Source organism: Zonotrichia albicollis, chromosome 6 (genome assembly GCF_047830755.1).
Source record: "Zonotrichia albicollis isolate bZonAlb1 chromosome 6, bZonAlb1.hap1, whole genome shotgun sequence".
NCBI classification, from domain to species: domain Eukaryota; kingdom Metazoa; phylum Chordata; class Aves; order Passeriformes; family Passerellidae; genus Zonotrichia; species Zonotrichia albicollis.
In genome coordinates this window covers 45078102-45104615 of record NC_133824.1, presented here as the reverse complement: position 1 = coordinate 45104615, position 26514 = coordinate 45078102, and the positions used below count along the sequence as shown (strand labels likewise).

General features: G+C 44.6%; 1 protein-coding gene across 1 annotated transcript in view; it reads right to left on the bottom strand.

The window, feature by feature from the left end:
- The window catches only part of SWAP70 (switching B cell complex subunit SWAP70), a 36450-nt gene extending 20696 nt beyond the window's left edge, over positions 1 to 15754 (bottom strand). Inside the window, exons 1-3 of the mRNA XM_005486653.4 lie at positions 15453 to 15754; positions 6689 to 6829; positions 1576 to 1749 (exon numbers count right to left, since the gene is read on the bottom strand). Coding sequence (XP_005486710.1) covers positions 1576 to 1749; positions 6689 to 6829; positions 15453 to 15551 — 414 coding nt within the window. The 5' untranslated portion in view covers positions 15552 to 15754. The remainder of the gene's footprint in view (positions 1 to 1575; positions 1750 to 6688; positions 6830 to 15452) is intronic.
- Between the last annotated feature and the right edge of the window lie 10760 nt (positions 15755 to 26514).

The window sequence follows — 26514 nt, the reverse complement described above, 5'->3', positions numbered from 1 at the left end:
TTAAACAAACTGCACAATTTAAATCTTGATGTAATCAAGGAGATGCAGACATAGATCCACAATCAGAATTTTTAAACTAGTCCAAGTAGAAGAGCAGTACAGCTTAACCTGGAGATTAAGGATGGGAAGGAAAGCAAACAACAGCACATACAAAATCTGGGAATCAGGAAATTCTCAGCTCAGTGCTGACTCTGCAGCACATCTGCCAACACTCAGACATGCTGCCATTACCTGGCACCAGCCACAGAAGGCAGCACCAATCTGGGGCTTCCTTGGTGGAGAAGGAGTGGGGAGCAACACCCCAGAGCTGGCAGGGCTGAAGCTTTTAACTGTGCCAGCAATTCAGGAGATGTGAAATGTCTGCCCACAGGTAAGCCAGGCTGCACAGCAGGACACACTGACAAACCAGAGACATGAATTTCAATCCCAGTTTTGGCATCTTTTAGTGGCTCTGACCTACCAAGCCAAATATAGCAGCACTAAGAAAGGAGGTGTCTTAGCTTTTATAACCATGATCCCTGCTTCCCAGAAGCAACAGAAAAAAATGGGACAGCAAGCAAGATGATTGTCTCATTTCTCATGGGAATACAGCATGCCAGGTAGGGCCTTGGCATGGGCCAGTCTGGCAAAAACTGGAAATGTGCAGAGTGAAAGTGTCCTGCTAAAAAGTGAGTGAGAAAGCAAAACTGAAGAGTTTATTTTGATAGGAGAGCTATCTGTACTGGAGGGTTTGGCACAACACCTTGGAGTCCAACAGTTATGTTGTGAGTAGCATGTTAATCAGACTGTTTTGATCCCTGGCTGTTCAACACTTGCAAATATTTATTATTCCATCCTCCGGTGCTGAACTGCAAACCCCTGAGATTTGCATACACAGTTTCGCAAGGGGTTATTTATGCCAACAGTTCTGATCTTTCTGCTTCTTTCCCCACCCATCCCAAAGGGGAGAATAGTGGAGATACCAAAATCTTGCTCTAGGGTTAAAATACCTATTTGAGTGCTGCCAATACTTGTTCATGAACTGCAAATATAAAGAGATCTCTCTGGTGTTATTCCCTCAGACATTTCAAGCAAGAGTGTTCAAGGGCTGGCTGGTTTTATCAGAAACAGACACCACCAGAAAATTTTTGTCCTTTATTGTACTGTATTGTCCTTTCCATCAGGAGGGTGACATGAGACTGAAACTCATCTTGCAAGTCACAATAACACAGAACATGAGGGCACTTTTATTCAGAATCACATGGACCTTGTAAAATTGTAACCACCTATAAGCAAGTGCAGTGATTAAAGATCACATCCATGCATATCCTGTTTATCCTGTTTAGTCCAGCCTGCTTAAATGACAGACACACAGAGCTATCAATATCTCAAGTATCCTGTGGAAATCCCCATATATCCACCCTAGAAGACAGAGAAATGTATCTGAGGCCTTACAATAAATACTAAAAGAGGGGAATAAAAATTTTAAACTAAACAATATTTCCTCTTAAATCTCTAGAAAGTATCACATTTAAACCAGTTCAACTGAGACATTTGGCAAACTGGAGTTAAAGAGCTTAAATTTTTGTTTCTTACCTCCTCAGGTACAATGATTAAAGGGTATTTGTCCTCTGACAAGAAGTTAAAAATAACCCACACTTTAAATGCATCTTCATCACTAATCAGCAAAGGACTTTTAGAGAGGTTCTTTTTAGCACAGAGAGTCCAGCACATCCTGTTGAATTCAACTTTGTCAAAGTTCCCTTGAACCTAAAGAGAAGAAATTGAAGAACAACAAATTGATATGCACAAATGGCACAGAACAGCAGACAGAAAATGTTTGTCAGGTTTCATCATACAAAAAGCAGCAGAAAATTGCAGTTTGCATGAAACACCAAGGCCCAAAAAGAGCACTGTAACAACCTAGCCTGACTTCCTTCATGGGGTAAAATAAGGAATTCCTCCTAGTAAAACTGACATCCAACCTCCAATTTCTGGTTGAGTTAATTACACCTCTAACTCCATGGAAAGGAGGCTACAGTGCATTTTGTGTTTCCTCTAGCATCAGCTTCCAAACCACCTCCAGAACTCAGTTCCAGCTGCCCTCCTATTGCACTGACTTACTGAGATTTTATATAGCAAATCTGGAAACCAGCATAGCCAAATCCACATGTGGATATGCTAAAAGCAATATTGGAGGCAACAATTGGGAAGCACCCTTAGTATGTTTTTTACTTCACATTACGCAAACTAACTCTTCAAAAGTATTCATAAACACAGAATAATTTTTTTCCTCAAATGCTAATCCACTTAAAATCTTTGCTTTTTCTCAAGCTTGCAAACATTCACCTCATTGATACAAAAATCCCTCTTGTTTTCATTATCCTTTATCATATCTAGCAGCTGCATCTACAGATCTGTGAATTATTTATACAGGTAAGAGCTCTCATTTACTGTTTTATTTTCCAACCCTTGTTTAAGTTATACATTAAACCTATTTATTATCTCCCCATAACTTAGCAATGCTATTTCTTTACCAATGCGTTACTGATTAAAGGATGTTTGGCACTGTAATGGAAGCCCCTTTGAGATTCTGGAAGACACATCTAAGGAACAGGTTCTTGTACCTCTTGTGGTAGTGAGATCAGTAATGGTCAGTGGTTTTTTTAAAGATAAGCCAAACCACAGATCTCAGGTGCCTCAAGAGCACCAATGCAAACTGTCTGATTTCCTGCCCAGTCTGGCAAGCAGTCAAATACAGTGACCACACCACACTGGCTCAGTCAGTGGCAGACATGGGAAGTCGATGAAATGATGTGAGTGGAGGGGAAGAAGAGGGGAAAAATGATAAAAAAATAAATACAGAAGTAAACAAGAAACCAATCTGATGACAAGAATAGTCTCCAGGCATAAGAGTGAGATATCAACAAAAATCATAGACTTTGCATGCTTGCAGAGGCCACCAAGGTGAGTGGAGATGCAAGAGGCTAGACCTGTCCTTTGAATGAGGTGGCAGCTGTAGAAGCCAGAGCTGCTCCAGCCACAAGCTCAGCGTCTGTCTTGTTTGCACAAGAAACACAGATCTTGAATGAAACACTGACTGAATGGACAAACACCCTCTGGATGAAGGGCTAGAACTCAGGATTCCTCCTTCTCTGTTCTATTCACCAGTTTCGCTCCTTGGCTACTGTTGCCTGTGCTTTTTCTGTGTCCTCTCTACCTTGCCCAATGAACCAGGACTTCTTTTCTAGAAGTGCTTTCCCACCCTGACAGTGAGCAGTGCCACCCAGGAAATGCCCTGGTGGTGCAAGGGTTCTGCTACCACAGCAAAGCAGGAGTGCAGCCCCTCACACGCTCCTGTCAAAGCCCAGGTCACCCGCAGCACGTCCCTGCCACCAGGACTGGGCACCAGCTGAGCAGGAGGTTTCAGAATGATCTCACCACAGGGGAAGAGGTCCCACAGTGCCAGCAATCCCACTTTAGACATGAAAGCCCTTTTTTCAGAATCCAGACTTGGTTCTGAAATGGACTTGTGGAGCCCACATGTCATACAGAACAGAGACACTGCTTAGGAACTATTCAGGACAATAATTACATCAGCACACAAGCCCTGGCTCTCCAAAATAACAGTTCCAAAAATATAACAAGCATTGGTAGTGTAACTTGCACTCATGAAGTTGCCTGGAAGATGAGAACCTGAGGTTTGAACAATGTCTCCTCTCACCAGGACTGTTCCCTGCTCTGAATAAGGCCTGCTGTAAAATGGCACCACTGCCATCACTGAAAGGGAAACATTTCCAATTAGTATTTAAAGACAGACATTGTAAATAATAGAACATGCTAAAATATGGTTAAGGAACCAAGTAAAACAAATTATGAAGACACTATACTGGCAAATCACAGCTCCCTCCTGAAAGAGACATTTACAGGTTTTGTTTCTGACACAAGAAAATCCTAGATAGATGTATCTGCTGAGTAACAAGATGCATAACACTGAAAATCATCAATCAGACAGTACTAATTACTCAAATAATTTACTGAAATTACCTATGTGAATAAAGGAAATTAGTTGTAGCAAATGTACCTCACTTAACTACCCTGTCTTTCTTCACAACTGTCCCTTTCTTGATGATTCCTTGGTTCTATATAAGGAAGCTTTATTGTAGGATAAGTTAGCACCAAAAAAATTAAAAATTACAACTGCATTTAAGAGTACAATACCTATTTCCAAAGGTTACAAACTCCTCTCAATAAAATTCTAAGTCACAGCTACATAACTATTTTAAAAGAAATTTAAGAAATCATCCATAAAATATTTATGAATGTCTTAGAGCAAATATCTTAAGATCAAAAAACCTTTCTTGAACCAGTAGCTCTTGCTTGAATCAATTAATTAATTCACTGTATGGAAATTAAGAACTTCCTGTGTATCTGGGGTATAAAGCATGACTCCTTTTTTAGTAGCTTTGCTTACTAGAATATACTAACAGCAATTTTTCTACTATCATCCCATCTAAAATAACAGATTACGCCTTGGAAAAATAAAGAAGGAGTTTCTTGTTTGCTTTTTTTGTTTGTTTGTTTTAAACAAAGAGACAAGCAATGAATCAGTGACTTCATCCCACTGCATGTTGTCTTTTGGCACTGATGTAAACTCATCTCTGAAAGAAGAGAAGTCACAGACAAGGTTTTTCCTGTCCAAAAAGACAGCCTTCTGTTCAAATACTTCACTAATTTTCTTATTTACAAGCATTTAGTCAAGATCAAATAACATCAAGTTACAGATAATTTAATCCTGTTCCTTAACACTTTCATCTTTTAAGATTAACTGATGATATGGATACATCAGGCAACCACTGGAAGCCAGATCAGTATATGAATAAAACAAGAAATTATACAGTCATGCTCTTCCCTTTCATACCTACTTACTTACACATAGCCAGGTCTGTCATTTTAATATAAAAGTGTTATTTAAATGCCATTTTGCTCTTCATTTCCATAACTATTCTCCCTAGAAACACCCTTTAACAATAAAGCATTTTTATATTTGAAAAAGCCATACACATCTCTTTCGGGTTTTCTTTACTTAATGGCTTGCTACTGTCTACAAAGAGTATTAACCCACTGTGGTTCAGCCTCTCCCACTGTAATCCTTTGGTCAAAATAAGGCCTATTCTTTTATCCTAGAATTTGAAAAAAAAGACTGCTTGGTCTCCACAGGATCTCAGACAGCCAAGATGAAGCAGAAAGGCTACCACAACTTCTTAGGGACAAAGCAGGATTCTTCAGCATCAACCAACCAAGACATTAAAGAGTTACCTTTACGTGTAATAAAGGCCAACAACTCCCACACATCAAACAGGACACTTGGCATGTCTCTCATACTCTTTGGGTGGGAGAGAAACAGACTAGAGAGGCAGAGAAGCTGATAAACTAGATAGAAGCTGCCAGACTGCATTATATACATCACATTTTCCACCACTATTAAATGGAGGAGCAGAAATCAGAAAATGGGGCTGAGGAGTTTGCATCATCTGCAGTTGCTGCACTGGACTTCTCGGCAGTATGCCAGTTCAGGACTTCTTCACATAATGAAAGAGAGCAAACAGCTCTGCATCTCTGCAGCCACAACATCAAAGTTTGAGGGTTTCTGGGGCTGGCCCTCAAGGGTACAAGAAATCAGTGGTGTTGAAGCTGATGTTTCCACCATCACGTGAGCTGCTTTCGCTACCCAGCCCAGTACGTGAACAGAGGACAGAAAAAAAGCAGGAAGATCATTGTCTGGGCCTTCCTCACTTTCCAACCCAGTGAGCACCTATTTTACAACATGATGGAGAGGAGAGGGAGAGGGAGAGCCTTGCTGGCTTTTCAGAGTTTCTCCTGAAACAAGGCACAACAGAAGACTGACTAATGCTCAGACATGAAAGGAAAGAACTTGCAAGACAGAACTTCACAACACACCCTAATGTCACCCACTGTAACCTTCTGAAGGGATCTACTTATTGAAGTACTTTGTGACAAACAGTGAAGATATTTTTACCCTTTCTGTTTGCAAAGGAGTCTGTGACAATAATCTGTTGTAGCTGCAGTATAATGTGGGATAACCTACAGCTCCCAGACACTTTCAGATAAATTCAGGCTGTAGTGCTTTATTGTCACAGCATATGTCACAGTTGAGACAGCCACAATACACAGAGCATCACCACACTATTTCAGAAGGCTACAAGCCTCTGCCCTTCTTGTTCTTTAGCACAACCTTTTAATACTCCTCAAGTTCATGCACTGCACCTGTGAGCCCTCTGTTCCCCTTGGTGATTGGTCAGTAACCCCTCAGCACTCCATGGCTCATCACCTCCAACACTGCTCACCTGCCTTTCACAGCTGTATCCCATTGGGGATGGGGCTCAGGCACAGCCCCACTCCCAATTCCAACAAACTGTGTGCCTACTCTTTATTAATATGAGCACAGTTCTGCATGAACACAGTTAGGCAAGGGCCAGATGTAACAGGAAATACAAGATGCAGAGAGCAGTGCACCCTTCCATTTTTAGGCACAGACTCTCCAGAGTAGCCACACCATGGGGACCCCACAGACACACTCCCAACCAGCGTCTCCACACCAGCAGCAGCCTCCTGCAGGTACCAGCTACCACAAAGACACTCTAGCAACAAAAGCTGATACAAGAAAGCATGAGAATTCAAAACTTACCTTTTCCAAGATGAATTTGTTTAGGTAAGGCATGTAACCCTGATTGGAAACTGGTCCTTCATCATCGTCCCTAAAGTGCTCTTCCAAAGCCACTGGATCATGGGGAACGTTTAACACTGTGCACAAGTTGTGAGAAAGGACCTGAGGATAAAAGAGAAACCAGTGACACTGCTGTCAGCTTCAACCATGGTGGGTTCCCTCCAGAGCAGACCTGTGACTCCAAAACCATGTGCAAAATGACACTTAGATGTCACCACAAGTTCTGCCCCACAAAGCTTTGCAAAACATAACTAAAAAATCCTCACTTGATGGTTTCAGAGAGCTGACTGTTTCAGAAGCAATGGGAGCACAGAGAGGTCCAGCCCTAGAGAGCTACAAATGCAGCTACACAAGCTCCCCTTTGTACATATATCCCCATGCAGCTGAAAACCAGGAGAGGCATGCAGGAACACCAGAATAATATTTGCAGGGTGAAGTCAGATAGCTATCAAAACAACCACAAACACCTAGCCTTTGAAACTATAAATATTTATTTCTAGTGAAAATGAGTAACAAAGAAAACAATTTAATATGTAGCTTTAGTTTACAAAGAAAAGACTATTCAGATTAAAGCATTAACTATGGATTTCTCTCATCTGCTTGCTTTTGGGCTGCTTCTCAACACTGACCCCATGGCTCAGCTGCAAAGGAAAGTAATGTTACAGAAAGAGGAAGGGTTTAGGTGTGCTTCTCAAATTTTTATTTTAAAAAGCTATTTGCATGAAGTATGTCACGAACCTGACACCCACTAACACTCACATCTGTTCTTGAGAAATGACCTTCAAGAAGAGAATATACACTTGACTAATTTTAAGGAAGTACTGAATTACTAAAAACAAACTAGCCAGCACACCTCAAGTTCTTCAGCCCGAGCTGAGCTTTGCAAGCACAGACCAATACCTCAGTACCAACAGGAAGGCAGAGCCTGGCCAGGAGGGACTCCTGTGCCACCAGCACTTCCCAAAAAACAGCCAAGCACCATCATCCCTCCCCCTGGCTGTTCACACTGTCTGGGGTGAGGTCACACCTGTGACAGGCTGCCCACATCGCCCCTTGGCATGATGCTGAGCTGAGCCTCTGGAGATCATGTACCACCAACATGAGCTGGGTTAAGGATTTAGTATTACACACCCTGCCACAGTTTGCACAGAAAAAAATGCAAAAAAGGCAAAAAAATACAGCTAAAAAAAATTACACAAAGGTAAAACAGATCACATCTTTTCAAAAAGGTATGCTTTTATTTGTGCCATTTTTTTTAATCGACAACTACACGGAATGAAGTGCAACTGACTTTTATGGGTTTTATATAGAGTTTTTAAAAACAGACCAAAGTGATGCAAAGGGAAAACAGTAAAAAAAAACAAATGTGCAGAAAACTTATAAGCATGTCTATTTAGGTGAGTAGACATAAAAGATCATCAAAGATGAAGTAGTTGTAAAAGAAGAAGTGAAAGTCTGAAGTTGCCAAAGCCTAGGAAATCAAACCAAAGCTACAAACTTAAAATGTCTGGGCTTTCCCCCACCCACCTACCCCCAAGAAAGAAGAAAATGTACATTTACTATTCTGATGCATGATAAGGAGACAGCAGAACCTAAGTGTTAGCAGAAAATATTACAAAGATGGCCCAAGATGTATGTTCAGTTCAGAGGAGCATTCCTCTCTATAAATCTCCAAAGTTAAACTTGCTTTCAGAAAAGGAGACATTTCCATGAGAAATACATATTTTCACAGATGTATGCTAACACTAAGGCATCAGAGCTAACAAGGTCTAGAATTTTATAAAGAGTTAAACAACAGCATCAGCCACAGCACAACAAAAGCTACACTTCCCAAAGCAGCAAAAGAGCATTTAGAAGTTATCACACTTCACACCACTCTCCATCAACACTTCAATCCATCCTTGTCTCTAACCAGATCAAGTATTTGAGTCCATGTGATTTACATATGGGGTTGGGGGAATGTACTATCACGTGTGCTTCCCCTTCTATTTAAGGCTTCTGCTGTTATTTATAGAAGCCTGAGGGATTCTTGAATTTCTGAGAGAGACAGAGATGATCACTGTTTTCCAACCACACTGGAGTTGCTAATACTATAACTAACAAAATACTCAGCTAACAAAAATATTCTGAAAGCATGACTGATTTCAGCTTACTACCAAAGCAAATTAAAAAGTCTTGATAAAATACTTTCTTATCATGTGCTTTCTACATATTTGTCTTCTCCTTTTTTTGGTGTGCTTGGGTTGACAGAAACCTAGGTGCTTTCCACATCAAGTGACCAACTTAGCAGGAAAGAATTCCACTTTCAATGATTTTCTAAGATCTGCCTTATCTGCCATCTCTCTGGTGCCCAGGGCTCTCTTTTCATAACTCAGGAAATTCCTCGGTGCCTGCCAAAGCTGCCGCTCTCTAACGCAGCCAAGGGCCAGCTGAATTCTTCACGTGCAGGGAAAGCCAGAAAAATTTTGCCCTGAGGTCTCCTTTGCTTTGGTTTTGTTCTCTCAAATCACATTATCTGGACCTGAAGATACTCTATGTTAATTAACAATTTGAAGAAACCCCAACAAGCAGCTGAGCACCAGACTAACTGGGGTACAGAAGAATCTCCTTGCCTTGCAGAAGCTGCATCAAGCGTGAGGAAGTTTTGCAGCAGTCAGGATTATTCCCCCAGCGCCCACAGGGCTGCTAGGCAGCTTTCTCCTTCCGCATTTATCCTGCTCTGGATGCCACATTTAACAATTTTCCTTCGTGCCAAGGCCATTTCCTGCCCCAGCCCACAGACTCATCTCTGCTACAGCACATGGGCACAGCGGGGTCCCCAGCTGGGGTCTGAGACAGCACAGGCAGCCCAGGGGTTCATGACACCAGTGCACTCCAGGTACAACAACTCCTTCACTTTCAAGGGCAAGTTTTTAAGGAAGATGCCTGGTGGCATCCCATCTTTCCCTGGGAACACTGAAGGTGTTCTGTTACAAATACAAGCACAAGCAAGCTGAATGCCAAAGGTCATCACAGACTTTGGATTTACTTTATTATGCCCTGTTTCATGCTGCTTTACCTTCAGGTCTACTCTGCCAGAGCTGCTCCCCTCTTGAGTTCCCATCTTCCAAAACTTTCAGCACGTGTTGAATTGTTACCATCTCAATAGTTTCATTTAACCATGTCCCAGAAAAGTGATCTGCATTTCTACAGGGAGAGGGAGAAATGCTAGACTACTTACTGCTCAGTGACAAAAATTTGGCCCAGATAACAATGGGACCCTTACCAGGGCAGACTAATCCTGCAGCAGCCATTGTCAGCTTCTCGGTAGTTTTCTCTTTTTATTTTCCATCTTCAGGGGGGTCCTCCCACTCCCCTGTCTCTTTTTCAGATTTTAAGATGTTGGCATCCCAGAACCCGACAGCTCCATTCAGTGGCTTTGTGTGAATTCATTCCAAGACATTCTTGGCTCATCTCTCCCTAACATCCATGTCAGCAGCCAGCCAGCCAGCCAAAATAAGGCTACCCACAAGCACTTTCCCTTTTTCTTTTATGACCATTGCTAAAAGTAGCATCATATAAGCCCCTTGTCACAAGCACCAGGCCATTTCATCCAGGGTACACCATACACACACCACATCCTGCATCATCACAGCCCCAAGGTCCAGCTTCCTTATCCACTCTGGTAGCACATACCCCACCTGGAGCCTCATTATTCAACATCAGGGTTTCTGCAGCAGCCTCTTTCCCAGCTGGATGAGTGTACTCCAGCCCAGGTTCCTGACACTTGTGTCCTTCATCCACATCAGCTCCCGTTCCTTCATTTGCTCCTTTCACCCCTGGGCACTTGCACACCCCTCATCACCATTTTCAAAAACTTCACCCTTCCCTTTGCCTTCATTATCTGCACAATACCCCTTGGCCTCCAGTCACACCCTGGTGTCAGCCTGCACCTGCCCAAGGAGCCAAGGGAAATGTCCTTCTGTCCTGGGGCTCCCAGCCCTTAGGAAGGGCTCCATGCAAACATACTCCCTGCACTGCAACTTTCTTCTACATCTTCCCTGACAAAAGAGAATCACAGAATCCCTTAGGCTGAAAAAGACCTCTGAGATCATCAAGTCCACCCTATGACAGAACAGCACCACGTCAACCAGACCATGGCACTGAGTGCCACATCCAGTGTTTCTTTAGACACCTCCATGGACTCCTTCACCTCCCTGGGCAGCCCGTTCCAATATCTAATCAGCCCCTCTGTGGAAAGATTCTTCCTAATGTCCAACCTGAAGCTCCTTAAGGTTGCAGCTTAAGTTTTTGTCCTCTTGCTGGTTGCCTGGAAGACAAGACCAATCCCCACTTGGCTACAAGCTCTCTTCAGGCAGTTGTGGAGTGGTAAGGTCACTACTGAGTCTCCTTTTCTTCAGGAGAAACACCTCCAGCTCCCTCAGGTGCTCCTCACAGGACTTGTGCTCCAGACACTTCACCACCTTTGCTGCCCCTCTCTGGACTTGCTCCAGCACCTCAATGTCCTTCCCAAACTGAGGGGCCCAGAACTGGACACAGCACTTGAGGTGTGGCCTCACCATGCCCAGCACAGGGGACAATCCCTGCCCTGCTCCTGCCAGACTCCCTGTTGCTGATCCAGGCTAGGATGCCACTGGCTGCCTTGGCCACCTGGGCACAGCTGGCTCAAGGTTACACAGGCTGCTGATCCACTGGGAGCTGCTCCTCTCAAGCACAGCCTCATGGCCCTGTCATTTCCTCATGCTCCCTGGTTCAGTCTAGGCTAAAAGGCTGCCTGGGCTTTCCTGGCACAACATCACCCCTCCTTCACGCCTCACCGACAGCACTGCTACCCTAACTCACACACTGTGAGCCCTGCTCACAGCCCCAGAGCAGGACCCTGTCCCTGAGTCACAGTGAGTAATTTCCTACTGCCCTGCACGGCTGCACAAAGCCGATTGTCCCACGGGGTCCTGCCCACTCGGCCAGGCTCCCACCCTGCCCCTGCCTCACCACATTGTTCAAGGTCTTCCTCTGTGCTCAGACCTCCACTCTCACCCCTGATTACACCATTCTTCCTCTTCCCACAGGCCACCAACTTCTCATCTAGGGGAAAAGCAAAGGCAAGAGGTACAACAAGCCTCTAACACTCCAGAAATGAGAGCAGACCGGTATGGATCTTCTAAGCCTGACAAGTAGTTTTGGTCACCCAAAGTTATAACACAGGCCCGAGTGAGACAGTATTTACACATGTGGCTCACCATCCACATTCTGCAGATAGCATCCAGGAGTCCAAGACCCCAAGACTCAGAAAATAAACCCCAATGCAGCATGGAAAACAAGAACATCAAAATAAATTCACTGCCTAAGCAGAGACAAATCACAAAGCAACAAGTGGAAGAGCTTCCAGAGAGGGTGTAAAAACTAATTGGTGGATTTTTCCAAGATCCAATCATACACACACACTACTAGCAATTTTGCTAGCTGTCAGGTGGAACCATATGTAAAACTACAGAGTTTCAAGACCCAGATGAAAAGTGAATTAACAAGTTAATTTTAAAACTGCAGGTTGTAAGACCGATGAAATCGAATCTAAAGGAAGCAATTTGGATGTAGCTCTTGCTGGAATCACAGAAGCAGCTGTAACTGTGTACACAGAACTTACACCTGAGCCTTGCTGTATCAGTGTTTGAACATGCCAAAAAACACACTGGCAGAACAACGACTGTGTCCAGCTTTAAAGCTGTAATTCAAGAACAGAATACAGAAATGCTTCTGCTGATGTAGAAAAAAAGACTAAGAGCTGCAGCCAGCCTAACAGTAGAACTTCTGAAGACTACCAGTTGAAAAAAAGGAAAATCCCAAACAAACAAAAAAATCAGCCCATACTGGAAGCAGACAATATTCAAAATTACACGGAGGACTGATTTGACTGTCTCCTCTCTCAGCAGCTCAGAATATATACAGAAGATATAAATGGATAAAAAACATCTCATGACATCCTTACTATTCCAAGCAAGTCTCATTTTTGCCCTCAAGCATTTGCTGTTTCTCCAGACTACAAAACAGACCAAACTGACTCACCTCCATCCATCTGCTCTAGATCTACTGAAAACAAAGTGTGATGAAAACCCTTTGCAGCAGGGCCTCAACTACAGAACACGCACACACACATATTTATTTTTCTTATAGTATTTAAAGTTAATTATTTATTTTTATGGAAGGATCAAAGGTCACTTCTAGGCAGAGTAACTAAAAATCACTTCCTCTAACAACCAAACGTATTATCCTTAGGAATTTCCCTGAAATGTGATGGCACCACCTTATACTGGGTTACAGAAACCAAAGATCCTTGGCCAGTAGGTTTTCTTACTGAGAAGGGAAGTGTTCAGCACGTTACAACACTGCCATTTTCACAAAACAAAAAGGTTTTCATAATTTTTTAAAAACAGCCATTCCACTCAATTATTAAGCATATTTTTCTAATGTCACAGATCTCTACTAACCTGTTGGTCTCCAAGCATCATCAGTGCTCCATTTTACAGGAGTGCTGTATCTTCCTCATGATGATGAGAAACACTTCATTGGGAAACACCTTCTAAGGACAACACAGTCCTATCTCTATCACACAGGAACTTCTCTTTTGCTGTCCTGCCTGCCCTTTTTGACCATGTGGGGCTACTGCCACCCTGCACACCTTTCCTCCCCAGCAGCACCATCAGTCTGACACCACATTCAGCATTTGCCACAAAAAGTCTATGTAAGAACACCCTCTACTCCCTCTGAAAACTAACTCTTGGTGGCCACAGGAGAAGGTGGCAACCTCATTTCAGACTTGTTTTTGCACTCCCAGATCCTCCACCTGCCACTTCCCACAGGAATAATTATGGATATTGATTGAATATTAATTTTTAACACAGGAATAATTAATAATTATGTCACAGACAGAACTGCACAAACACACAAACCCCTGCTTTTTTTGATGACACTGTACCAGCCTACCAGCACACTGGCAGCTTCTGTAGCCACTTTTTTCGGGGCAGCACCTGAGTGTAGGAATGTGCCCTTTGTTGTCAGAATGACCAAATTATCTTTTGTCTCCTTAAAAAAGAAAAAAGCTCAGAAGTTTCTCTCCTCAGTTAGGTAAAAAGACACCTCATAGGACCTTAGGGACTTCACCTCAAATTTAAGGATAGCCAATTAGACAGAAGCCAAAAAGTCCTGCCTAAGCAATTTACTAGAAAAAGAAGACAACAAAGGAACTAATCACTTTTGTGAGGTGTTTTACCAGGAGCAAGGGCATCTTACACTTAGCTCCGTTTTTCTCCGTAATGAGCTGTGTTATTTTGCCTTTTATTAAAACTTTTCTGTTTCCAACACTGCCACAGAAGCCATTCTGCTGATTTTATACCATCTGAAGTAGCTGAGCTATCTCGGGTGTGATAGAGATCTCCAAGAGCTTATAAGAGACCACTAGCTCGAAGAGACCATTCTATCACCTGAGGTTTTGCACTGGCCTGCACCACGACATCTGCAGACACCCTCAGGGTGAGTGCACAGAGCACATCAGTTATGGTGGGCAGCATGACAGGAAAACAGGATTCCTATAAAAAAGCAGACCAATAAAATAAAAAAGAAAAAAACCTGCTTCAGTTCATCCTGCAAGGCTGAACACAAACACTCGCTTTCACTGACACCCCTGTGAAGAACCCAGGGCCTGCACACATTTCAGCTGGAGTTCACAGCCAGGTCTGGCGTCTGGCCCGGATCCTGCCCCGCCGTCACTTCTGGCCGAGTCCGGCTCCATCTCACAGCCCCATCACCCCAGCAGAAGAAAAGGAGAAGAGGAACAGGCTGCTTGAAGCACGCTCCGGACCCTCATTACATAATGCTAAAAATAAAGTCCGTGAGCGACCACAGCCACGCTAGGGAACAGCACCCAGAGCACGGGCACTGCGGCTGGTGGAGTGAATCGCACGAAAGGCACAAACCTCGGCTGACCACTGCTGCCCACGCAGCCCCAGCGCCGAGCACAAGGACCCACAGTCTCTAATGTCAACAGGTGTTGCGTTCTTATTCAAAATATTTATTTAGCCAGATTCCTGCTATTATTCCCAGGCCAAGACGTTCCCATAAAGCAGGGGCAAGACGGGACTGGATTCAGCGAGCTGCCTGAGAGTTCTTTTAAGAGCACAAACACTACTCCAGCGTATAAGCTAAGGAAAGAATGGCACAGTTGGAGCCTCTTGACTAATTCTCCTGTTTATATCCAAATAAGAGGGCACTGTGGAACCTCTCTCTCCCCTTGGCAAGCTGTGAATTTCACTTGGACGCAGCCAATCCCTATAGATAGGACCTTGTGGCTACCCCACAAAAGATTTTGGCCAGAAAGGGTAGCAAGGACATGCGGTTGAAAGCGGACCAGAAGCACAACAAGGGTTTGTGCGCTGACATCCCGGGGAGGACGGAGCGGAATGGAAATCAGCCTGCCCGGGCTCCAGGACGGCTCCGCGCCAGCCGCCCGCGGGACGGAGGCGGCCGGGGCCCGCAGGGACAGCGATGCCGTGGCACGAACGGCGGGGAGACCGCGATTTACAGAGCCCCAAAGAGAGCCCCAAAGCGAGCGCCGTGTGCCCCCAGCGCGGCCGCCGCCGGCAGGTCCCAGCCCGCGCCCCGTGCCCGCGGCGCCAGCGCTCGGCGGGGACCGACCCCTCGCACCCCACCGGGCCGGCCGCCCCCCGCTTGCCTTCAGCTGCGACTTGGAGACCTTCCCGCTGCGGTCGAGGTCGAGGGCGGTGAAGGCGTGCCAGATGGACTTGAGCAGCTCCTCCTTGAGCCCCACCATGGCCGGCCCGCTCCCGGCCCGCGCCCGCCGCCGCCGCTGTGCCCCGGCCTGCGCCGGCCCCGAGGGCGCGGCCCGGCCCGGCCCGGCCCCGCTGGCACCGCCCCGGCAGCAGCGTCCGGCCCCGGCGGCCCAGGAACCGGGGCAGCGGCCCGCGCCCCTCAGCGCTGCCCGGCCCTGCGGCTCGGCGTCCTCCGGCCCGCCAGGCTTCCTCTGCTGCCCCAGGTCTGCCTTTTATTCTTACTAGGAAATGCGCTCGTTTAAATGGACCAGTGCTGGATCCTGTCCCTTTCAGTTTATTTCTGATGGCTCGGTGTAACATGGGTGCATAAATTAACATTGGTCGCTTTCATGTTCTTCAGCACAGTTAAAACACTGTTCAGGGTTTTTACCTCAGATGAGATGGTAAATAAAACAATAAAAAATTGTCATTGTGACATGCTACTGGAAAGATAAAATAAGCACTACATGGTAATGCAGGCTGTCATGAATATGTCAGTGAGCCTGATACTGTTCTGTATTTCCAAATAATTCCCCCCTAGAAAACTGGGGGGTTTTGAAGAACAGGAATAGAGTTGAGTCTGTGAATGGAATTTATGAAAGCCTCAGGTCCAATGTTCCCAGCAGGGTGTACCTCACAGTAAGGAGAGCAGCTTTCCTCCTGGATTTTTTCTGCCCCACAAACAGCTTGGAAGGAAGGCTGTGCGCAGCTGGAGAGAGCGCAGTGCAATCCCAGTGCAGGGGAGAGATAAAACACCTCCTGCTCCACTGCCTCCAGAGCTGAAGCCAGGCAAAACGTGACCAAGAGGAAGGACTTGTGTTGTTGGAAGTTTTTTTGAGAGTTGTTGGGTGTTTGGGGTAGGTTTATTGCGTTAAGTCTTCTTTAATGCTGTGGGATGGGAATAAGCTCTGGTGAGGACAGCAGCTGTGCAAGGACTTCAACAGAGATTATGAAATAAATTTATGCATAATTTCTTCTGCATGTTGTAGGAAAAGAAAATTATTATTTATTATGTATGTGCTGTGATCTCAATGGTCTTTTTTCCATGTCAAAACATAGGACTCCCTATAGTTTTGGCTAAGTGCTGTGTTAGTTGGTCTGCTTAGCCAAAAATACCTCTCCAGACCAGCTTTGGGGAGAGAAATGGAATGGCCTTTTTGTACATCTTGATGGATGTCTTCAGCATTTCAGTCTGAGGAGCAAATACCATAAATCATGTCAGCAGCACAGCCAGGATCCAAACCCCAAATGCACTGGAGCCCTAGGCCCAAAGAGGAGCCACACACAGAGAGCGTCTCTGTGAGCTCACTCTGCAGAAAAGGACAATGGGGAACAAGTGAGGGATGATGGGCATGGTCTTAGATGGTACCGAACTCTCTAACACTTACTGACTGACAGAGGCTGATAAATAGGAGTCCTGCATGCACTATTTCCTGCAATTGATAGAAAATTTCACACTTTTCTGTCTCTCTGTAACCCACGTACATTGCTCTGAGCACTGAGACTGTCATTCACACAACACAGCCCATGATCACTTGAGAGTTTTATTTTCATGGCTTTCACACAGAACCATTAAGATCCCTAACTCAAGACACATAATAAACAGCAGGGGAAAAAATTAGGTTTTGCCCAATTTTAGTCTTCGGCCAATTGCATCATCAGAACAAAAAAGCACTCCAAATGAAATAGTTCTGGCAAGTACAGTTTGACAACTCTTTTGTACCAGGTGGTGCTGGTTTATTGTGATTCCAGTAAGAAAGGCACTCAGATTCTAAAGTGTCACTTAAAATACCATTTCTTGCAGCCAACATTATAATGGAGAGAACAGTGTAGATAACCTTACATTCCTTCAGGAACCCTGGGCTGTCCCGCATCAACCAGGTGCAGCACATCACGCAGATCCTGCCCATGGAAAATTTACACCATTCTGGTCATTCAAGCTATTACAGGAGTTTTGTACAAGGAGACAACTCTGTACATTGTTTCATGGCCATACATAAAAAATGTTCATGCCAGAACCCTTTGCTGCCATTTTCAGATGAAGCGCAGGGCACGCGGGGATTGTCATTGCAGGTACAACGCAGGACCTGCCCCAATAATCCTGTGGGACAATCAGTGAGGGAGATTGTCCCCCGTGGGCCTGGAGGCCAGGCTGGACAGACAGCACAGCTCAGCACAGGCTGGGCAGTCTCAGACCTAACTTGCATGGACTACTGATCCTGTGGGTGCAGCAGGGCAGGTAAGCAGGCAGCAAAGCCCACTGTATGAAGTATTGCTAATTCTCATAGGTGATAAATCATAAGATTGGTTTTCTCTATGTGATGGAGACTATAATCACCCACAGATTTTTATTCTTTAGAGATATCTTTTAAAGATGTTATGGCCGCCCAGTAGCACAGTCAGTTGCCCAACACAATCTGCCTTATTCACTGAGCAAACTCTAACAGCCTTTTCTCCCTCCTTTTTCCCAAGCTTTTGCTCCATAGTTTATTCAGGACTTTGGAATCCACAGATAATTATTTGTGCTCTTTCCTCAAGATGGATACTCTGAACTAAATTATTAACATAAAAAATTATTTTGATCATATTTCCTAATGAATCTGATTTGCTAACATTGCAGATGTTACTATTACCAGAAACATCTGCCATCTTAAATACATTAGCATTTCCCCAATTAGAAGACAGCTATTCCACTTAAGAAGGAGACAACTTTTATACATGCAGATAAGTTGGTAGCTGAGCACCCACAAGGTCACCAGTAAACACAGAAGACCCTTCCTAAAGTGCATTAAAATACAGTTAGAGTCAGTGAAAAGTCACTCAGGAAAAGCAATTAATGTAGTTCACACATCAATCTTCTAATGGCAGGGACTTAATCTCTGCTTTGAACAGAGTTCAGTGATTTTCTGGCAGTTTGGATTGTTGGTAAAAAAAATAGAGTGGAAAAACAAAATGCAAACTAAATGCTCCACAAATGGTAAAAAACAATGAAACCCCATCACACCCACACATATGAAAACCAACCAACAACAAAAAAACCCCAAACAACCAATCAGTCAAACAAACAAGAAACATACAGAAAAAATTAAACACACTAAAACCCTGTGTGCTGCTTTTCATTTTCTCTTCCTTCTTTTTGCTGGCTTCTGTTAGTGCTGATTTAAATGACATGCTAAAATCCTTTGCCAGAACAGGATTTGTTTTCCACTCAGAATATAAATAGTCCCATTCAGGTCACTAGGTTAGCAGTCCATGCTTAAATGTTTCATTAAAATGAGTGGTTTACACAAGTCTCAGCTGCTCCAGCACTCGGTAGGTTAATCAAGAGGATGCTTACAAGTTGTGCATAAACCTAGTACATTGTTTTATATAACCATACTCATATTTAAATCCTCAGTGTTCTTATAGGATTGAGCTAACTGAGCAAAACCAGTTAAAGTGAAGATCATATTCAGACAAACTTGCTGTGGAAAGAAACCTTTGTTTTTTATGCTCACCCAAAATAGCTTTAACAAAGTTACAGGACTAACTGCATCCACACCCAAAGTGTGAGTTATTTTAAGGAACCCTTCTATTTCATATGCTAATCTGGATCTTTGCTTATCAAAGACTTTACATTCTGAACCTTTGAAGATAAGATTGACATGTAATGCATTAACCATTAATTAACAGCAATCACACTTAACCAAGAAACCCTTGATAGCACTACATAAACTCTAAATTGCTTGCCTGGTTCAAAAGCAAGTTCTGATGCAACTTCACATACTTCTGCTTTTCCTGAAAGTTGTCTGAGAGCTCAGCAGCTTCATTTAAAATCTGTGCTTATTCTAATTTTGTTTCCTCACCAGAGTGAAAAACATGACTGAGGGGAGGGAAGACTGGCTCTGTCTCACGGAGTGACTCAGTCTCAGGAAGGAGCTTTAGTTAGACCCTGCTGAGGCTCAGCCTGGAGGGGTCAATCACTTTTCTCTTGGTCCTCTTTGCAGAAGCTTAATTACCCCTTGTTAGCCAAATAATAAGTATTTGTCAGGGAAGTTCTAACCAGAGGAAAGATTACGCACTTGAACCGTTACTAATTTTGTTTTATGCCACTGAGTCAGTTAAACTGACATCAAGGAAAGAATTCCAGCACTTCAGTTCTCTGCTCATTGTTAGCCCAGGGAAAATCTTCCCAGCCTTGGCTGGAACAGTCATTTTCATTCTCCACAGGAAAACTAAATGGAAGCAAACAGAAATTGAAGACCGTTAAGGCAACTTTGCAGCAAACTGTGTTTCCAATATCTGCCACTTCACAGCAATGTTTCAGGAGAAAATAAAACTGAAGCAAATGCTGGGGTTTATTATCAATGTGTTAGTTTCTGAATAGACTTCTCCGGCCATAAAACATCTCCAGGAAACAGTGGGGGAGAGTGTAAAAAGCAGTAAGTATATTTGACATAATAGCATGACACAATCCTCAAGCCATCTGAGGAATTTGTCTTTTCTGCTATTTTAAAATACTTCAGTAGTTTTAGGTGAAACAAGAAGCAGCATTAGATGCTGAATCAGAATGGCAGTTTATTCTCTCCTAGGAAAAAAAAAAAGAAAAAGAAAAAAAAGAAAAATTTTCCATTCACTTCTAAGACTTTCAGAGCCATCTTTAAAGGGATTACAGCAAGGCACAACTATTTCATTATGGTTTTCTACTATTTATACACATGTGCACAATACATGCATTTTTATTTAAACTTCAGAAAACAAACATAATGTAGGGGTAAAACACAGGTTACCTTTCAGTTCCTCCCTGGTAACACACTTCTTACTCTACACTTTCAGCTGATAAGGTGTTTCTCACAGAGTTACAGGATTCACCATAGAGAACAAAATACCACAGACACCTTACCTGCAGAGAGGAAGAGGAAATTCAGTTCCATGTGTGCTGCAATATCCCATCTTTTGGAGTGGAAACTGGAAAGAGAAATAGCCAATGGAGAAAGGCATTTAAGCAAGGTTAAAGTAGAGGAAAGTCAGTCAGAATCAAGGAATCTTCAATGTTGGAAAAGAGGATCATTGGGCACTCCTGTTAACCCAGCACTGCCATGGTCACCACTAAACCATTTCCCTCAGTCCCACATCCACATATTTTTTGACTTCCAGGGATGGTGCTTCCACCACTTCTGTGGACAGCCTGTTCCACTGTCTAGCAACCTTTTCAGTGAAATTTTTCCTGATGTCCCATCTAAACCTCTACTGGAGCAGCTTGAGGTTGTTCCCCTGTTGTCCTGTCACTGTTACCTGGAGGAAGAGCCTGATCCCCACCTGGTTACAGCCTCCTTTTAAGCAGTTGCAGAGAGCAACCAGGTCTCCCCTGAGCCTCTTTTTCTGCAGGCTGAACACCCCCTCAGCTGCTCCTCACAGGACTGGACACAGCACAGCGGGACAATCCCTGCCCTGGCTCTGCTGCCCACCTGTTTATGACACAAGCCAGGATGCCCTTGGCCCTCTGGGCCACCTGGGCCCACTCTGGCTCATGTCCAGCCCCTGTGGACAGCACCCCAATCCTGTTCCCTGAGCAGCTCTCTATCCACTCTGCCCACAGCCTGCAGCACTGCCCAGGGTTGTTGTGACCCAAGGGCAGGACTGTCACTTCACCTTGTTGAACCTCATACAATGGCCTTGGCCCATCAATCCAGCCTTACCCAATGTCTACGGGATCAAAAGGAGTTTAAAATCCCATGTGCAAACACATGGATCAAATATATGAGGAGATTCTGCCCTGAATCTAAGTAGATGAGAATGGAAAGAGGCAAGAGGAAAGAGCTGCAGAGGCAGAAACATCACCTAGGGTTGGTGACACTGCTAAAGGTTGGGAATCCTAGACAAGCTGGCAGCCCGTGGCTTGGACAGGAACACTCTTTGCTGGGTTCAGAACTGGCTGCATGGCCGGGCCCAGAGAGTGGTGGTGAATGGTGCTGCATCCAGCTGGCGACCAGTCACCAGTGGTGTCCCTCAGGGATCTGTGCTCGGGCCAGTTCTGTTTAATATTTTTATTGATGACATGGATGAGGGCTTAGAGTCCTTTATTAGCAAATTTGCAGATGACACTAAGCTGGACGTGTATTGATCTTGTAGAGGGACAGAGGGCTTTGCAGAGGGACTTGGAACAGTTGGATGGATGGGCAGAATCTAATGGGATGAAGTTCAATAAGTCCAAGTGCTGAGTCCTGCACTTTGGCCACAGTAACCCCCTGCAACGATATAAGCTAGGAATGGTGTGGCTGGACAGTGCTCAGGCGGAAAGGAACCTGGGGGTGCTGGTTGACAGTCGGCTGAACATGAGCCGGCAGTGTGCCCAGGTGGCCAAGAAGGCCAATGGCATCCTGGCCAGTATCAGGAACGGTGTGGCCAGCAGGAGCAGGGAGGTCATTCTTCCCCTGTACTCAGCACTGGTGAGGCCTCACCTGGAGTATTGCGTCCAGTTCTGGGCCCCTCACTTTAGGAAGGACGTTGAGATGCTTGAGTGTGTTCAAAGGAGAGCAACGAGGCTGGTGAGGGGCTTGGAACACAAGCCATATGAAGAACGACTGAGGGAGCTGGGGTTGTTCAGCCTGGAGAAAAGGAGACTCAGGGGTGACCTTATCACTCTCTTCAACTTCCTGAAGGGTGGCTGTGGTGAGCTGGGGGTTGGTCTCTTTCTCCAGGCAACAACAGACAGAACAAGAGGACACAGTCTCAAGCTGCGCCAAGGGAGATACAGGCTAGAATTAAGGAGGAAGTATTTTACAGAAAGAGTGGTCAAATACTGGAATCATCTACCCAGGGAGGTGGTAGAGTCACCATCCCTCGAAGAGTTTAAAAAAAGACTGGATGCGGCACTTGGTGCCATGATCTAGTTGAGGTTGTAGAACATGGGTTGGACTCGATGATCTTAAAGGTCTCTTCCAACCTAGAATTTCTGTGATTCTGTGAATAGCAGGTGTTTCTCCTGTCCCCCCACCCCTATCCTGTGAAACACCTTGCCTAAAATACTTCCATTAGTGGTGCCTTCTGCTGTCTGTAAATCAACAGATGAACAAGATCTCCTCCATCAGGATGCAGGCTGAACACGTAGAATCTTCCTGTGTATAAATTCAGCAGCAGCAGCAGGTTTTATGTCCATCAGCTCCCTTGTCTGGCAGCAATCTGAGGGATACACAGGAGATCATTAATCACAGTCAGGCCACTTAGTCTGCTTTCATCTTGACTCAAAGAGAAATCAGTTTAGACCAGCATGATAATTCAGATGTCATGCTAAATGCTCATATTGTGTATTGTAAGGGAGTCAAATGACAGGCAAAAGGAAGATCTTTGAAGCCAATGCTTCAGCTTTTTCAAGACTTTCCAGAATTTCAAGTTCATTTTTAGGCGTGCACAACGTCAGATCTCTGAGCAACATGTTAAACAATAATAAATTGCTTCCTGTTTAATTAGGCCCAGCGATATTCTCTCCTCGGGGCACCTCCCTTTCCCCTAGCCCAGTCCCATTATACTTTGGGAAAACAGAATCTCCATCCAGTTCCTGCTCTCAGCCAGGAGCAGTTTCCTGAGTGCTGTCCTGCCCAGTTTCCTCCTGCTTTCTCTGTGCCGCGTTTCTGGAGCTGAGAGCCTTTGCTGGGCTCAGCAGCTCCCTCCGAGGGTTCCAGGCTTCCCTGGAGGAGGGGAGGGCTCAGCAGGGCTCAGCCTGGTTTCACTCTGCTGGCCATGTTTAGAGCCAGGTCCCCAAGCCCAGTTACAGCAGGGATATTTGTAGGTAGCAACACAGGGGTTTATTAAACACATGCACACATTACACACCATATTTACAGACACATGGTGAGGGTGCCCTTTCCAAGCCTACACAGTCAAAAGGGGTGACTGGGATGGACAAATGAAAACGCTCTTACCTGAGCTACTGCTACCAAGAATGCTCAGTCACTGCTGCAGAACAAGACAGTGCCTTCTAACAATCAGGGTCGAGTGTCACACCAGCACACAAACACTTCAAAGACAAAAGTCAGTGCTCAGTTAACAATTCTGTCCAGCAGGTGTTGCTGCAGACTACAAAACACATTCAGGCAAGGTCCAGCTGGCCAGCTTTTGGGAGGGTGTCAAACACATGGTGCCAAGGACAGGGTGCCTAAGTATACTTCTATTCATGAAACTTTTCAGTGTCATCAAGTAATGCAAGCTGTGACATTGAAATCGAACTTTGGAATATACAAGCACTGCTTAACTCCATTTCTAAGTGGAAGTAAAACTTGGCTTTGACTTCCAAAATAAGCCAACTTGACAGGAAGATTTCAGGTTCTACATTTTAGTGATTCAGATCCATTCCAGCTAATAGGGCAGCAGGATACTTGGAAACTGAAAAATGAACCCAACAAAAACTATAAAAAAACCCTAGACAACTGCTGTATGGGGATACCTTCCCAAAACCAAAACAAAACAACATACAAAAATTACCTCCAATTGTATTTTGACAGTAATGGCATAAACAGAATTTCATGTAGTATTTGAATACCAGATGTGATTCAATATTTTAAGTATATCTTTTATTATTCAATTCACTGGTTTTGCCTGCAAACCCATCAGTGTTTCTATAGACAGTGGAAAGGTTTGAATTGCAAGATGAATTATCCAAACAGTGAATCAGTCCTTGATACTTGAAATTCATTTTTCTGTGTTAAATGGTGTTGTGTCTTTACAGGAAACTGAGTCTGTAGGAGCTTTAGTCCTTCACACCACCCATGTTCTGGTCAGAAGATGCAGAAAGACTGAGCAAGACCAAGCAGGAGGTATTGTCCAGTAGTGCATCATTAGAAGATGGAGAAGACAGAAGAGCAGACAAATGTCTAGAGGAGGTAGGGGTATGAAATACCTGCTTTCAAGTATTTTTACATTCACTTTGAGTTCTTCATGAAGTCATGTCATCTGATCAAAAAGGTTAATCTTGGGAAATTTAAGATAGATGAATTCAGGAGAAATTGGTTAAATATTAAATGTAGCTATTTTGAAGAACACGTTTGCCACCCAACTCTAATGCTTGCTTCTTAAATTCAGCTAAAGCTTTCCTTTCCAAGTGCTGAAGCTCATCCTGTTACACCATGCTTGGTGGAATCTCAGCTAATATCCAACTCTACATTTTTGTGAGAGGTGAGAAGTTCCTTCTTCTACCTGCAAAGACAACTACAGATAAGTTTGGTCCAAGTCTTCTTTTTGCACTAATTTGTAAGCTGCCAAAATTACTGTAAGATTGTTCTTATTTAAAAAAGAAACCCCCTTCAATGTCAGTAAAAATAGATACCACTTCTTACTCAGTAAACATCTGAATCATGAATCACTGCATGCTGGGACTATTCATGGGAAGCATTAACACACACTTCCCAAATTCTCTGCTCCTTCCCACCAGCCATTGTTGCAGCCAGGATTCACTGCCTCACCACCTGCATCAGAAAGGCTCATGAAAACTTGAGATAACATTTCACGATTTGTACTGCTCCCATAAATTACTTTAGAACTCTGAAGTGCCTTTTTAAATACTTTTTGGCACACAGGAAAAAGTTAAAATGTCTAAAGTCGTGTCAGCCCTATGGTTTAAGCAGGGCACCCCCCTTCAATGGCACACAAAACCTGTGACCAGCACTAGAATAGACCCACAGAATTTTTTAAGTGGAAAATGCCTTTAAGATCATGGAATCCAACATTAACCCAGCACTGCTGAGCCCACCACTCGACCATGTCCCTCAGTGCCACATCCACACAGCTTTAAATAACCCCAGGGGTGGTGACACCACCACTTCCCTGGGCAGCCTGTTCTAATGCTTGACAACTGTTTCAGCGAAGAAGTTTCTCCTCATATCCCATCTAAGCCCTCCGTGGCACAACCTGAGACTGTTTCCTCTTGTCCTATGTCTTGTTACTTGGGAAAAGAAGCCGACCCCCACCTGGCTATTATCGCTCTTCAGGCAGTTATAGAGAGTGGTAAGGTCTCTCCTGATCCTCCTTTTCTCCAGGCTGAACACCCCCAGCTCTCTCAGCTGCTCCTCACAGGACTGTCCAGACCCTTCCCCAGCCCCATTTCCTTTCTCTGGACTCTCTCCAGCCCCCAATGTCTGCCCTGCAGTGAGGGGCCCAGAACTGGACACAGCACTTGAGGTGTGGCCTCACCATGCCCAGCACAGGGGACAATCCCTGCCCTGCTCCTGCCAGACTCCCTATTGCTGATCCAGGCCAGGATGCCACTGGCTGCCTTGGCCACTTGGCTCATGTTCAGGCTGTGTTGCAGCACCCCCAGGTCCTTTTCCACTGGGCAGTTTTCCAGCCACTCCTCCCCCACCTGCAGCACGGCCTGGGGTTGTTGTGGCCCAGGAAAAGGATCTGGCACTTGGCCTTGCAGAACCTCCTGCAGCTGGTCTTGGCCCATCGATCCAGCCTGTCCAGATCCCTCTGCAGAGCCTTCCTGCCCTCCATCACTCCTGCACAACTTCGTGTCCATCTACAAACTGAGGGAGCTTTCAGTCCTCTCACCCAGATCATTGATAAGGACATTAAACAGGACTGGGCCCCACACTGACCCTGAGGAGCACCACTGGTGGCTGGCCTCCAGCAGGACAGAGCTCCATCCACCACCTCCCTGGGCCCAGCAGTCCAGGCCATTCTTCACCCAGCCACGAGCACAGCTTGTTTGCACAGCAATGCCTCTACTGATGTTACAAGCCTCTGAAAATTGGTGATAAGGAGCACAGAACTGTAATAGATATAACAGATTTTTTTACACTGTAGAGATAGAAAGGCTTAAGTTCACTGATCACCCACCAACTGGAATTTCTGACTGTTTAGAAGTATGCTTAAAAGTCTCACTTAATGTAGATGAACATTAAAACACTGCAACAAACCCATATATGTTAACTTCTCTCACAAAAAAGGGCTATCTTATAAAGTAAAACCCTAAAGGTATTTCAATGTACA